The following is a 12,058-nucleotide window of genomic DNA, read 5'->3' as shown; positions in this document are numbered from 1 at the left end:
TTTAATGTCTTTTTGCAGGCGGTACAAGCCCTCAATGGCCAGCAAACCCTGAGTCCTGAAGAATTCACCAACTTGGTGTTCCGTAAGATCGATATAAACAATGATGGTAATGGAGCTACTCTCTTCTGGATCACTTTTCTTACAAAGTAGGAGATGGTGGTAGTGGGGAGTGTCATTTAGACAAAAGCAGGAACCATGCAAGAGAACCCTAGTTGTGACTTGGGCTTCATAACTGGACCAATCCAATGTTCTCAGTATGATTCAACTGAGTAAATATTTATTGACCATATTTATTTCCAATGTGTGATGCTTGACATGTTGGGATATGTAAAGAGTAAAGGTGAGACGAGGAAATAAATCGGAAGCATATAGGATGAAGTACCTTCTGCTGTTTGCTCTGAAACACATTCTATTAACCAGTTCCTCTCCACTGGAGGTTTTCCATCAGCATATAAATAGACTCAAGTTTTCCCTACTGTCGAAAACTTTCCTTCAATTATTCTATCTTCTTCTACTGTCAGACTTTTTTCTTCCTTTGGACTAAACATTTATGGAGAAGAGTCCACACTTGCCTCCATTTCTGCTTTTTCTACCTTTTCTATCTACATTTCTGCTCTTTCTGATTATTTCTCCATCTGCTCTTTCTACTCTGTAATCTGGGTTCCTATTTAGCTCAGAGGAGGTGCTTTTCTTCTTCAGAGGTAGTAGTGAAGAGGGAAGACACAGACAGCCCAAGAGAAATGAGTGCTTCTACCATATAGCTTTGATATCAGCAAACAGGTAGGTGAGCATAATGACTTGAGATTGAGGCAGAAGATCTAGGAACGGTCCTTGAAAAACAGAAAATTTGACATTGTTAAAAATACAAGATATCAGTAAAACGTTTAAAAAAATGGAAAAGAGGCATTGGCATGCCAGTCACAGTTGTCATCATTCCAAAACTCCTTCCAAAGGCATCGACCTGCCCATCATGCGTCACTTCTTCTGGTGGACACGAGAAGGCAGTAGAGACGCATGTTCCCATGTTGAGCGTGGCAGGTTGTTCTAGTAAAATGTGGCAGCTCAGCGTGGCAGGATGGGATGGTGAGGCCAGGAGGAAGCTCAAATGCAGCCACTGCTGTGAACAAGCCAAATGACAGGACAAGAGTATACTGCTCAAGAAAGCAATTTGAAGATGCATCAGTTGCATCAATCTTCTTCTCTTAAGGACTTCAGTCTAGATCTGCCTCTCCTGAATCTCAATTCAGTATGCTCACTTACTAGTATACGACATCACATAATGAAACATGCCAGTACATGTGAAAGTTTGTAAGAAACAGAATCAGACTACCCAGAGTAGATAAGGTGGCTAAGTGCAGCTAGGAAAGGACCAGAGAAATGGAGAGTGGAGGGTCTGGTGAGGACAATGAAGACTTTATTTGGAATATGCAACTGAAAATGGTGGTCATCAAACTGGAGAAATGCCGTAGATTTTATTCTGTTTCACTTTGTTTTTAATCTTAGAGGTGCTGCAGGATGGCAGGGATTGGAGTAGAGTAAAGAATCCCTTTCGGCCTGGGGCTGAAAGCATTGATGTAGAAGAATGGGCACTCTGGAAATAGATGGGACGTCACAGTTTTAAGACTTGGTTTAGACAGTGACTTTCAAAAGGGCAGGTCAAGAATGTTTGATAATATCCATGAATACTGCTTCTAGTGCTAGGAGTGAGGGGAATAGGAAAGTGACCTTCCTCGGGAGAAGTACGAAGATTTTGGTATTCTTAGGAAAAAACTAAGATTCTATTAGTTTGAGGACACAGATAATGTATTCCAGAAAATGTGAATATAATTCAAGACTTTTTGTTTACTATCCAAGAAGATTCCCCAAGGGCAAAGTATAATGAATCAATAAAATGGGGACTGTGATTAGAAAGGAACTTGAAATAGAAAGGGCTGGGTTAAAAGAGATGTGAATTCAGAAAAGAGAAATTGTGCCTGGGCAATAGCTGAGGTCACCTGAAGTTAGAGAGATGGGCTCTTTGACCTACAAGAATAAGTCAATGACAGGAAAAAGGGGATGAATTATGGTTTCTAGAATAGTTTATAAAACTAAATACACTAATTGTTTCCTCTCATAAAAATTATTATTATTATTATTGTTAGGATAATAATATTATCCTAAAATAATATCCTGGCTCTGTCACCCAGGCTGGAGTGCAGTGGTGTGATCTCAGCTCACTGCAACCTTGGCCTCTTGGGTTCAAGCGATTCTTCTGCCTCAGCCTCCTACAAGTAGCTGGGACTATAGGCGCCTGCCACCATGCCCAGCTAATTTTTGTACTTTCAGTAGGGACGGGGTTTCACCATATTGGCCAGGCTGATCTCGAACTCCTGACCTTGTGATCCACCCGCCTCAGCCTCCCAAAGTGCTGGGATTACAGGTGTGAGCCACCATGCCCAGCCCCCAAAACTTGTATTTTAATTTAAAAAATTATACACACATCCACATCCGTATACACTTCGGAGTAACTATGAATCACTATTTCTTAGCAAATGCATATACAGAACTAAAACTGATAGAACTTGCTTTTGTATAAAAAATTATTGACAGCTGTTACATCGCTTCATCAAGAGACAGCTGGATCATTCCACACATCAAGAAAAAGATGCTAACAAATGTGCTGGTGGACAGAGAGAACCCAGTGTAACCAAAGACAAGGAAGAAAAAGTAATGAAGATATAAAAAGTTGATATTTGCAGAAGTACAAAAGGATTTGGCTAGTATTTGACAGAGAAGAATAATATGAAGTGCTTCATTTACAAATAAAGGGGGAGTTAGCACCACAGAGGAGAATGTCTATCCGCATTTGTAAAAGCTCAACTCTGTATACGTCAAATACAGTTTTTTATTGTTCATTATCATTTTTATCAAAACATCAGTATTGATAGAAATAGAGATGCTCAATTAAGTATACCAAAATGCTGTTGACTATACGCTGACATATATATGTATATATATTTTTTATTTCTCAAAATAAAAAACAAGCACATCACTGTGCCGATCATCTTATGAATATTGAAACCAAAAGTAAAGATGATAACAGCCCACAAATATACAACAAAAAGACTTTAGGTACATATATGAAAATCCCAATTTGATTGTAACTTGTTTGCAAAAGAATGGTCAACATCATATCTGTTGTGACAGAAAAATACACAACTTTTGTGAAGTATTCTAAGCATAAATCTTATAATAGTAAATCAAAGTTAGAAGGTTAAGCAAAATAAAGGTACAGGATTAATGCTAGATTTATAACAAGATGAAGAGCTATGAGGTCCATGAAAGCAAGAACCATTTCCGTTTTGTGTACTTTGATATTTCCTATGCTGGCACACAGTAGGTGCTCTATAAGTAACCGTGAAATGAAAGAGTGTCTGCTAAGAAGATGTCATATAAGGAATAAAGAAAAGATTCAATTAAGAAACAAGAACAATATGCAATTCTATCTATAGGAAGAAAGGTATCTAGAATTTTTTTTTTTTTTTGAAATTAACAAATATATGCATATATGTTAAAAACTTCATAAAATATAAACCTTGACAGTTAGCAGGAGTTAATTACCTATGGGAAGTCAGACCAGGTGCCCGAAAGAGATTAAAGGGGAATTTTTTTCTTTTCATTATATTTCTGTATTGTTCAATTTTTTTAATCATGAGGACATATTACTGTTATAATTTAACAAATTAGTTTTATTTTTATATTACGAACAAAAGCATCAGGAAAGAGCTTGAAGAGACAGAGGCAGAAAATTGAAGCTAAACATTCTATATTATTGAAAAATGAAAACAGAGGAGACAAGTCAGGTAAAATGATTAAGTGTGGAATTCTGCAGGCTTTACCACCAGAAGAACAGCAATCCATGTTCTACCATGCTCTGGTTAGGCATCATTCTTGACATGATTTAGGGAGATTTATGGATGTTCACAACATCAAGTGCAGAAAGTGCCTCAGTTAGTTTCACATAGAGCCAAATAAGGCACAGGGATAAGGGAGACTTAAGTGGCTCGTAATAACAAATGGTGAAGGTGAAAAGAGGCCAAAGAGGAAATGAAAAGGGTGATTATTATTACTATCATTATTATTATTATTATTAAGACAGAGTCTCTCTCTGTCACCAGGCTGGAGTGCAGTGGCACCACTCGGCTCACTGAAACCTCCGCCTCCTGGGTTCAAGTGATTCTCCCGCCTCAGCCTCCCCAGTAGCTGGGATTACAGGCGCCCGCCACCATGCCCGGCTAATTTTTGTATTTTTAGTAGAGACAGGGTTTCGCCATGTTGGTCAGGCTGGTGTCAGTCTCCTGACCTCAGGCGATCCTCCCGCCTCGGTCCCCTAAACTGCAGGGATTACAGGCATGAGCCTCTGTGCCTGGCCAAGAAGGGTGATTAGTGAGCAGATATTTTGGGTTAAAAAAAAAAAAAAAAACAAGGGCAGGACATAAAGAAATTTTATTGATTAACTAAAAAGAAAGACCAGTGCTTTAGACTAGAACTTTGTGAAAAGCCATGAGGGTCACATTGAATCAAACTGGGAAACTGAGAATTACCAGGAGATAAGAGGGAATTGAGTTTCCACGTAAAGGAAAAGAAACTACTGCATGCGAAAGCTCTCCTGTAAAATGTCGCTAAATGCTTCTAGTGCCACCGTGCTAATAAACACAATATTGTGTCATTCAAAATCTTCACCAGCATCCTCCCTTGAAAATTTGGTTATTCTCATCTCCCAAATCTTCCCCACCCTATCTTTGCTAAGGTTCCAGCCCCAGCTCAATGTTTTATGAAGTTATAATGAAAAGAAATTAAAATTGAAAAAAATCCTCTACACGGGCTGATTTCTTTTAAAACCAGGATGACGACTTCTTCTTCTTCTTCTTCTTCTTCTTCTTCTTCTTCTTCTTCTTCTTCTTCTTCTTCTTCTTCTTCTTCTTCTTCCTCTTCTTCTTTTTAATTATACTTTAAGTTCTAGGGTACATGTGCACTACATGCAGGTTTGTTACATATGTATACATGTGCCATGTTGGTGTGTTACACCGGTTAACTCGTCGTTTCCATTAGGTATATCTCCTAATGCTATCCCTCCCCCCTTCCCCCATCCCATGACAGGCCCTGGTGCATGATGTTACCCACACTGTGTCCAAGTATTCTCATCGTTCAATTCCCACCTATGGGTGAGAACCCTTCTAGGGTTTTTATGGTTTAGGTCTAACATTTAAGTCTGTCCTTGCTCAGAATGATGGTTTCCAGCTTCATCCATGTCCCTACAAAGTACATGAACTCATCCTTTTTTATGGCTACATAGTATTCCATTATGTATATGTGCCACATTTTCTTAATCCAGTCTATCATTGATGGACATTTGGTTTGGTTCCAAGTCTTTGCTATTGTGAATAGTGCCGCAATAAACATACATGTGCATGTGTCTTTATAGCAGCATGATTTATAATCCTTTGGTATATACCCAGGAATGGGATAGCTGGGTCAAATGGTATTTCTGGTTCTAGATCCTTGAGGAATTGCCACACTGTCTTCCACAATGGTTGAACTAGTTTACATTCCCACCAACAGTGTAAAAGTGTTCCTATTTCTCCACATCCTCTCCAGCACCTGTTGTTTCCTGATTTTTAATGATCGCCATTCTAACTGGTGTGAGATGGTATCTCATTGTGGTTTTGATTTGCATTTCTCTGATGGCCAGTGATGATGAGCATTTTTTCATGTGTCTGTTGGCTGCATAAATGTCTTCTTTTGAGAAGTGTCTGTTCATATCCTTCACCCACTTTTTGTTGGGGTTGTTTGATTATTTCTTGTAAATTTGTTTAAGTTCTTTGTAGATTCTGGATATTAGCCCTTTGTCAGATGAGTAGATTGTAAAAATTTTCTCCCATTCTGTAGGTTGCCTGTTCACTCTGATGGTAGTTTCTTTTGCTGTGCAGAAGCTCTTTAGTTTAATTAGATCCCATTTGTCAATTTTGGCTTTTGTTGCCATTGCTTTTGGTGTTTTAGTCATGAAGTCCTTGCCCATGCCTATGTCCTGAATGGTATTGCCTAGGTTTTCTTCTAGGGTTTTTATGGTTTAGGTCTAACATTTAAGTCTTTAATCCATCTTGAACTAATTTTTGTATAAGCTGTAGGGAAGGGATCCAGTTTAGACCAGAAATACTAATGTAGGCATGCACAGTAAATTCTGCTTTTTTTTTTTTTTTTTTGGTGGGGGTTTGCGGGGTGAAGGAGAATGTTTTTTTATAAAAGATTAAGATGTAAATGGGAAGAAATGCATGATTTAGGAATATCAGCAGGATAATTGGATTGCAAAAACAGGACTAAGTAAAAATATTCCTGGGTAGCTATTCTATTACTAATGAAACTCCTGAAATTGGTAGTGAGTGATGAAAGAGCACCAGTGATACTGACCTTCAAGGTCCCCAGACATACAGAGTACACCCACTAATACAACAAACAGCACTAAACAATGTAGATTCCAAGTACATATATTTCAGTTTATAAAAATAAAATCATGAGGTTTCTGAATAATGTCCTACAAAAATTGAAATGTGTCGGGTGGGCGCGGTGGCTCAAGCCTGTAATCCCAGCACTTTGGGAGGGCAAGACGGGCGGATCACGAGGTCAGGAGATCAAGACCATCCTGGGTAACACGGTGAAACCCCATCTCTACTAAAAATACAAAAAATTAGCCAGGCGTGGTGGCGGCGACTGTAGTCCCAGCTACTCGGGAGGCTGAGGCAGGAGAATGGCGTGAACCCAGGAGGCGGAGCTTGCAGTGAGCTGAGATAGCGCCACTGCACTCCAGCCTGGGCAACGGGGGGAGACTCAAAATTGAAATGTGTCTGTATATATATAAAACAAAGTAATAAAAACTCAATGATGACTTTAGATTCCTTCTAAGTCCCATGATCTCCCTGCACTATCATCTCTCACAGGCGTTGGCTTTTTGCTGGTAGAATCTTGTATCTTTTTTTTTTTTTGAGATGGAGTCTCGCTCTGTCGCCCAGGCTGGAGTGCAATGGCCTGATGTTGGCTCACTGCAACCTCCGCCTCCCAAGTAGCTGGAACTACAGGTGCCCACCACCACGCTGGGCTAATTTTTTTTATTTTTAATAGAGATGGGGTTCCATATGTTGGCCCAACTGGTCTGGAACTCCTGACCTCGTGATCCGCCTGCCTTGGCCTCCCAAAGTGCTGGGATTATAGGCGTGAGCCACCGTGCCCGGCCTTGCTGGTAGATTCTTTAGTGGGAAGCTTCTGGACCTCCACAGGTGACTCGTTCCAGGGAAATACAGAAAGCATTCTTTTAATTTGTTGGGGCCTAAATCCACAGTCACATTAAAGCAGAATAGAAAGCAATGTTAAAGAACATGAGATAAAGGAAGGCAATTAGTCAGTGTGTGCCTTCTGAGCTCCTACCATATTCATAGCACTGTAGTCGGCTATACTGGTGGTAACTGTGTGGTAATAGAAATGGTAATTGTGGTTAGGGCTTAATAAATGTGATGAATAAATGAATGAATGTTGACTGCTAGAGGGAAACAGTGAAGAAAATTTCAAAAGAAGTAGTTTAGATATAGTAAATGTGTTACTAAAGGTAGAGTTTGATGATTTGCAACAGAGATTTTTTTTTATGGTAAGTGATTAGGTAACATGAAAAAGTTAATATGCAGAGTTCACAAGTGTTTTGAAGAAAGTGGAAAAACAGCAGTGAATATTTCCATCTTTTCTCTCTTATCTATGTCAGTAACCTGCATTGCTTTTCAGCTGAGACCACTACTATATCCCGGTTCTTTCAGATGCTGCCTCTTCTGTAGCCAGTAGTTAGAGCAGAGAAGTTTTATAACTAAACAGTCAAAACTGTCTCTAGCTCCACTTCCACTTCTCTCTCGGTCATGCTGAGCCCCAATACATTTGAAAAGTCTTTGGGGTTGGGAATTTACCAGCTGTGATCTTCTTTTGCAAAGGGCAGTTATTCTGTGATTGTTTGAGGTTCCCTGCCCCGTTGCCACTGACCCATGGGACTCTCCCCAGCCACGCACGTACCACTTTTCAAAATTTGCAATCTTCTCTACTCCCTATGGTTTCTTCCACGATTGGACCTTTTCTGTGACACACATGGGGCCCTACTCCTGACTGCTGTTAACTGAGGTTTTTCACAGACCTTTCTTTGGCATAAGCATAACATAAGGAAGACAGATTAGATCTTTCTCTTAAAAAATGCATTTTAGCATTTTGCTTTGAAACCAAAAGGGAGGTGTCTTACGAATATATGATGATTCATGCTTTTTGACATTTGAATCAATGTTGTGGTATTTTAGATATTTGTCTTCTCCGTTAAAAAGTATAGGTACAGCATAACACCTGACTCAGTCCCTGCTGACTTCCTTCCTTGAATGCACTTTCTCCAGTCCTTGAATGCACTTGACCTGTCTTTGGCTGATCTACCCATCCACAAACCTCCCCTGGGTACAGTCTCTTTGAGATCAGTAACTGCATCTGTACCCTTCAACTTGAACACACTCATAATCCCAACCCAAATGATTCATATCAACAGAGAATTCCACCTCCCTAAAAAATGTTTAAAAGTCATCTTGTGGGATGAAGGTAGTAGAAAAACATGGCAGCCAGGACACATGGATATAAGGCGATAAATTTATAGCACTGGGCTGGCCAGCACAGACTTAAGACATAAGTCAAGACGATAAGATTAGGACTCAAAAACCAGAAAAAGAGAAGAGAAATAATGACCAATAATAACTTGTGGAATGAACACATGTTGAAGCTTTCTCACAGCTTTGGACAGTCCCAAGAATTATTTCTTCAGAGAGAAGAATATTGAAAATAGCCTTGTGAGTAGTCATTTTGTCTTGATCTTAAAAATCTCCAGTCTATCATGCTCCTAAGACTTGGTCATATCTTCGAGATTAAAAGTCCAAAAACCAATACTGTGCAGAGATATAATTGTATATGTGCTCTTATTTCATCTGGGGCATTACCTGATGTTTTCAACTAAACATAAAAATAGGTTTATTATCTTTATTTTCATTGGCAACCCCACCACTGAATGCTTTTTTTTTTTTTTTTTAATGAAGATCTTCAAAGATCTTAGAGTCTGGTTGAGGGGAAAGGATATCAAAAGAATATCAGTAAACATACCAGTGAGTATATCATTTGTGCCAGTGAGTGGTATAGACAAAGTCCCTTCTTAACTGGTTTTTTTTTTTTTTTTTTTTTTGGTTATTTTCCAGGAGAATTGACTTTAGAAGAATTTATCAATGGCATAGCAAAAGATCAGGATCTCCTGGAGATTGTTTACAAGAGCTTCGACCTCTCCAATGTGCTAAGAGTAATCTGTAACGGGAAGCAGCCAGACACGGAGATAGACTCCTCCAAATCTCCTGACAAGGCTGGCCTAGGGAAGGTGAAAATGAAGTCTCTGTGAGAATACCTTTCCCAGCTATCAATGAGCACAATACTTCAATAGAGAAGAAATAGAATCTTACCCATGTACATGCTGTTGATTTCAGGTCTTTGTTATCATTCATATAGGCTTGTGAATATAGCACTTATTTTAATCCAATAGAGACTTCCATAAAGATCCTAAACAGGTGCATTGTTGCTTTTCTGTGCTCTCTCTGCAGATTAAAACATAATAATTACACTGAAGGATTGTCTCCATACCTATCCATTCAAAATAGAACTCTCATATGTGTTTCCTTGTGCACTAAATCTACACCTTGAAATAGAACTGGATTATCAGTTGGAAAGTGTTTCCACAGTTTAGCATTCTCAGATTAAACGTGCATGTGGTAAATGTGTTTGCTGCCTCTTTGCTCTTGTTGCATCTGTATATTATAAATGACTGAGTTCTGGTTTATTTGAGAAACTTTTTTTTCTGCACCTATTTCTCATTGGTGAATGCTGTCTTGCATTAGTAATGATGCTCTGCTTCAAAAGAAAAATCTTAAGCTATGTAGTAAGAGGAGAAAACTTCAGCGTGGGCAGTGAGAATGTTTTCATATGATTCATTATAAATTTGCATCCAGTTGTGCATGAAAATGCGATGTATCCTCTGTAGTTATTATGCCAGTTGGAGGTTTGATCAGAACAGCAGACAGCCAGGCTATGCAACAACAAGCACTTGACATTTTAAATGATCCTGACATTATAGCTCTGACATTTCATTTTTTATATCCTTTCCAGAAAATGAAATGATGAATGGGACTTCTTGATGGGTTAGAACTTTTTAAGGTTTGAGTTCTATATCACAGGCCCATTAGTATGTCTGTCAATGACTGGCTTTCTTGTAGAAACACAGAGGAGGTTTCTAAGACCAGATGTGAACCATCTTTAGGTCAAAAGCTTCATAATTAGGCTTTCATATTCAAATTTGGGTTAAAAACACACAACTGGAAGACTACAAAGAGAGAGTTGGACTGTCCATTTCTCAGAGCTGTCTGAGCAGATCAGTGCAGAGATGGAGGCACAGAGGAAATAAATGGCAGTAGAAATGAAGTATAAATGGAGATAGAGAAAAAGTTATAGACAAATATTTAGATGAACATATAGATGGAGGTAGAAATGTCCTCAGAATTTTTTCCCAAAAGATTTCAAGGAGATTCACAAAGATGTATACAACGCAAGATAAAATGTTGAAATAAAATTATCACAGATAATATAAGGAAAATTATTGTAGCTGTGGTGACACAAAGTTTACTTGTTTGCAAAAGGTGTATTACTCTTTGGACTCTGAGCCTCCTAGAAGTGAAAAGGGAAACATCGAAACATCATTGTAAGAGCCAGAATATCAGCCAGGTAAACAATCCCACAAAGTTGTTGTGTTGCCAGATGACATTATGCCTTAAATTGTCCAGTGTTCCATGTATTGTTAAGATTTGCAAATGCAAGTATAGCAGAGAAGTTAAAATGCAGAGTTCACAAGTGTTTTGAAGAAAGTGAGAAACAGCAGTGAATACTTCCATCTTTTCTGTCTTTTCTGTATAAGGATAAAGCTAAAGAGAACTCATTTTCCTTGTAGCTTAATCTTTCTCAGAATATCTGAACCTATTTAGGGAAAAGGCAGCAGTTTCAAGGCAGAAGCTGTTGCTTGCCAAGTTCACCCCATCTTGGCTTTCGCTTACAGAATTTCCACCCAATGCTTCCCTCCCTGGTCTGGCTATTTTCACTACTGGCAGTGCCATTCTCACTCCAGGCAAAGTGTTGTATTCATGGATCCTTTCAACTCAGTGGCCTCTGTAGCCTCAACATCCTCCCCTCCACCCATCTTTCATGGGCACTCAGGGCCCTTCTGTTCCTCTGCCCCAGGACTCAACCACCTCCACACACTCCACTCAGAGGAAAGAGATGGAGATGATGGGACAGTGCAAAGGGGAAGTTGGGACACCAGCAGGAACAGCAGGCAGCAAGTTGGAATACAAGAGAAGGGTTTGGGGGTCAGGCAAGTCTGGGTCTGAATCGAGTTCTATTAGCATGTTTAACAGCATGTACTGTGTGACTCTGGGGAAATGACATGACTTCTTTGAGTCTCAGCTACCAGAATTAAATGGGGAAAACAGCAACATCACTGGACTATTAGGATTAAATAAGTCCCCTCAGCAAAATTCCAGAGTAAGTACTCAGTGCATGTAGAAAAAGAAGCGGGTGGGTTCCCCACCTTCAACAGGATTGACCCTTCAGTCAGGCAAGATCCAGTCAAGGAAACACAAGGAAACCACACTTACATTAACAGAGGGAGTTTAATATAAGGAATTGATTTAAAAGGCATTGGAAGACTAGAAATGCAAAGAGAGGGCACTGAAATAGCACAGAACTAGTAATGGCAGGAAGCAGCTACCATCCTAGGCTAGGGGAGCAAAGGGAAGAGGTTGAGGTTATTAGAACACAGAAGCTTGAAAGAGGAGAACTGGGACCCAGCTTTCCATGGAAGGAACACAGGGTGCCTCAGAGGAATGTAGGAAAAGTATTGCAATCAACGATCACTGCCAGGACAGGGCTG

The 12,058-nt window shown here is 39.5% G+C and overlaps 1 protein-coding gene across 2 annotated transcripts in view; it reads left to right on the top strand.

Annotated features, from left to right (window-relative positions):
- GUCA1C (guanylate cyclase activator 1C) overlaps positions 1-9,856 on the top strand; it is a 48,274-nt gene extending 38,418 nt beyond the window's left edge. Inside the window, exons 3-4 of one of the 2 annotated variants that reach the window (XM_007985883.3) lie at positions 19-106; positions 9,291-9,856. In XM_007985883.3, coding sequence (XP_007984074.2) covers positions 19-106; positions 9,291-9,484 — 282 coding nt within the window. In that variant the 3' untranslated portion in view covers positions 9,485-9,856. Of the gene's footprint in view, positions 1-18; positions 147-9,290 lie in introns of both variants that reach the window. The other variant, XM_038003293.2, reaches the window with a different exon arrangement.
- The last annotated feature ends 2,202 nt before the right edge of the window (positions 9,857-12,058 follow it).

Source organism: Chlorocebus sabaeus, chromosome 22 (genome assembly GCF_047675955.1).
Source record: "Chlorocebus sabaeus isolate Y175 chromosome 22, mChlSab1.0.hap1, whole genome shotgun sequence".
Taxonomy (NCBI): Eukaryota; Metazoa; Chordata; class Mammalia; order Primates; family Cercopithecidae; genus Chlorocebus; species Chlorocebus sabaeus.
The sequence above is the reverse complement of the archived record's forward strand: the minus strand, read 5'-3'. Positions and strand labels throughout refer to the sequence as shown.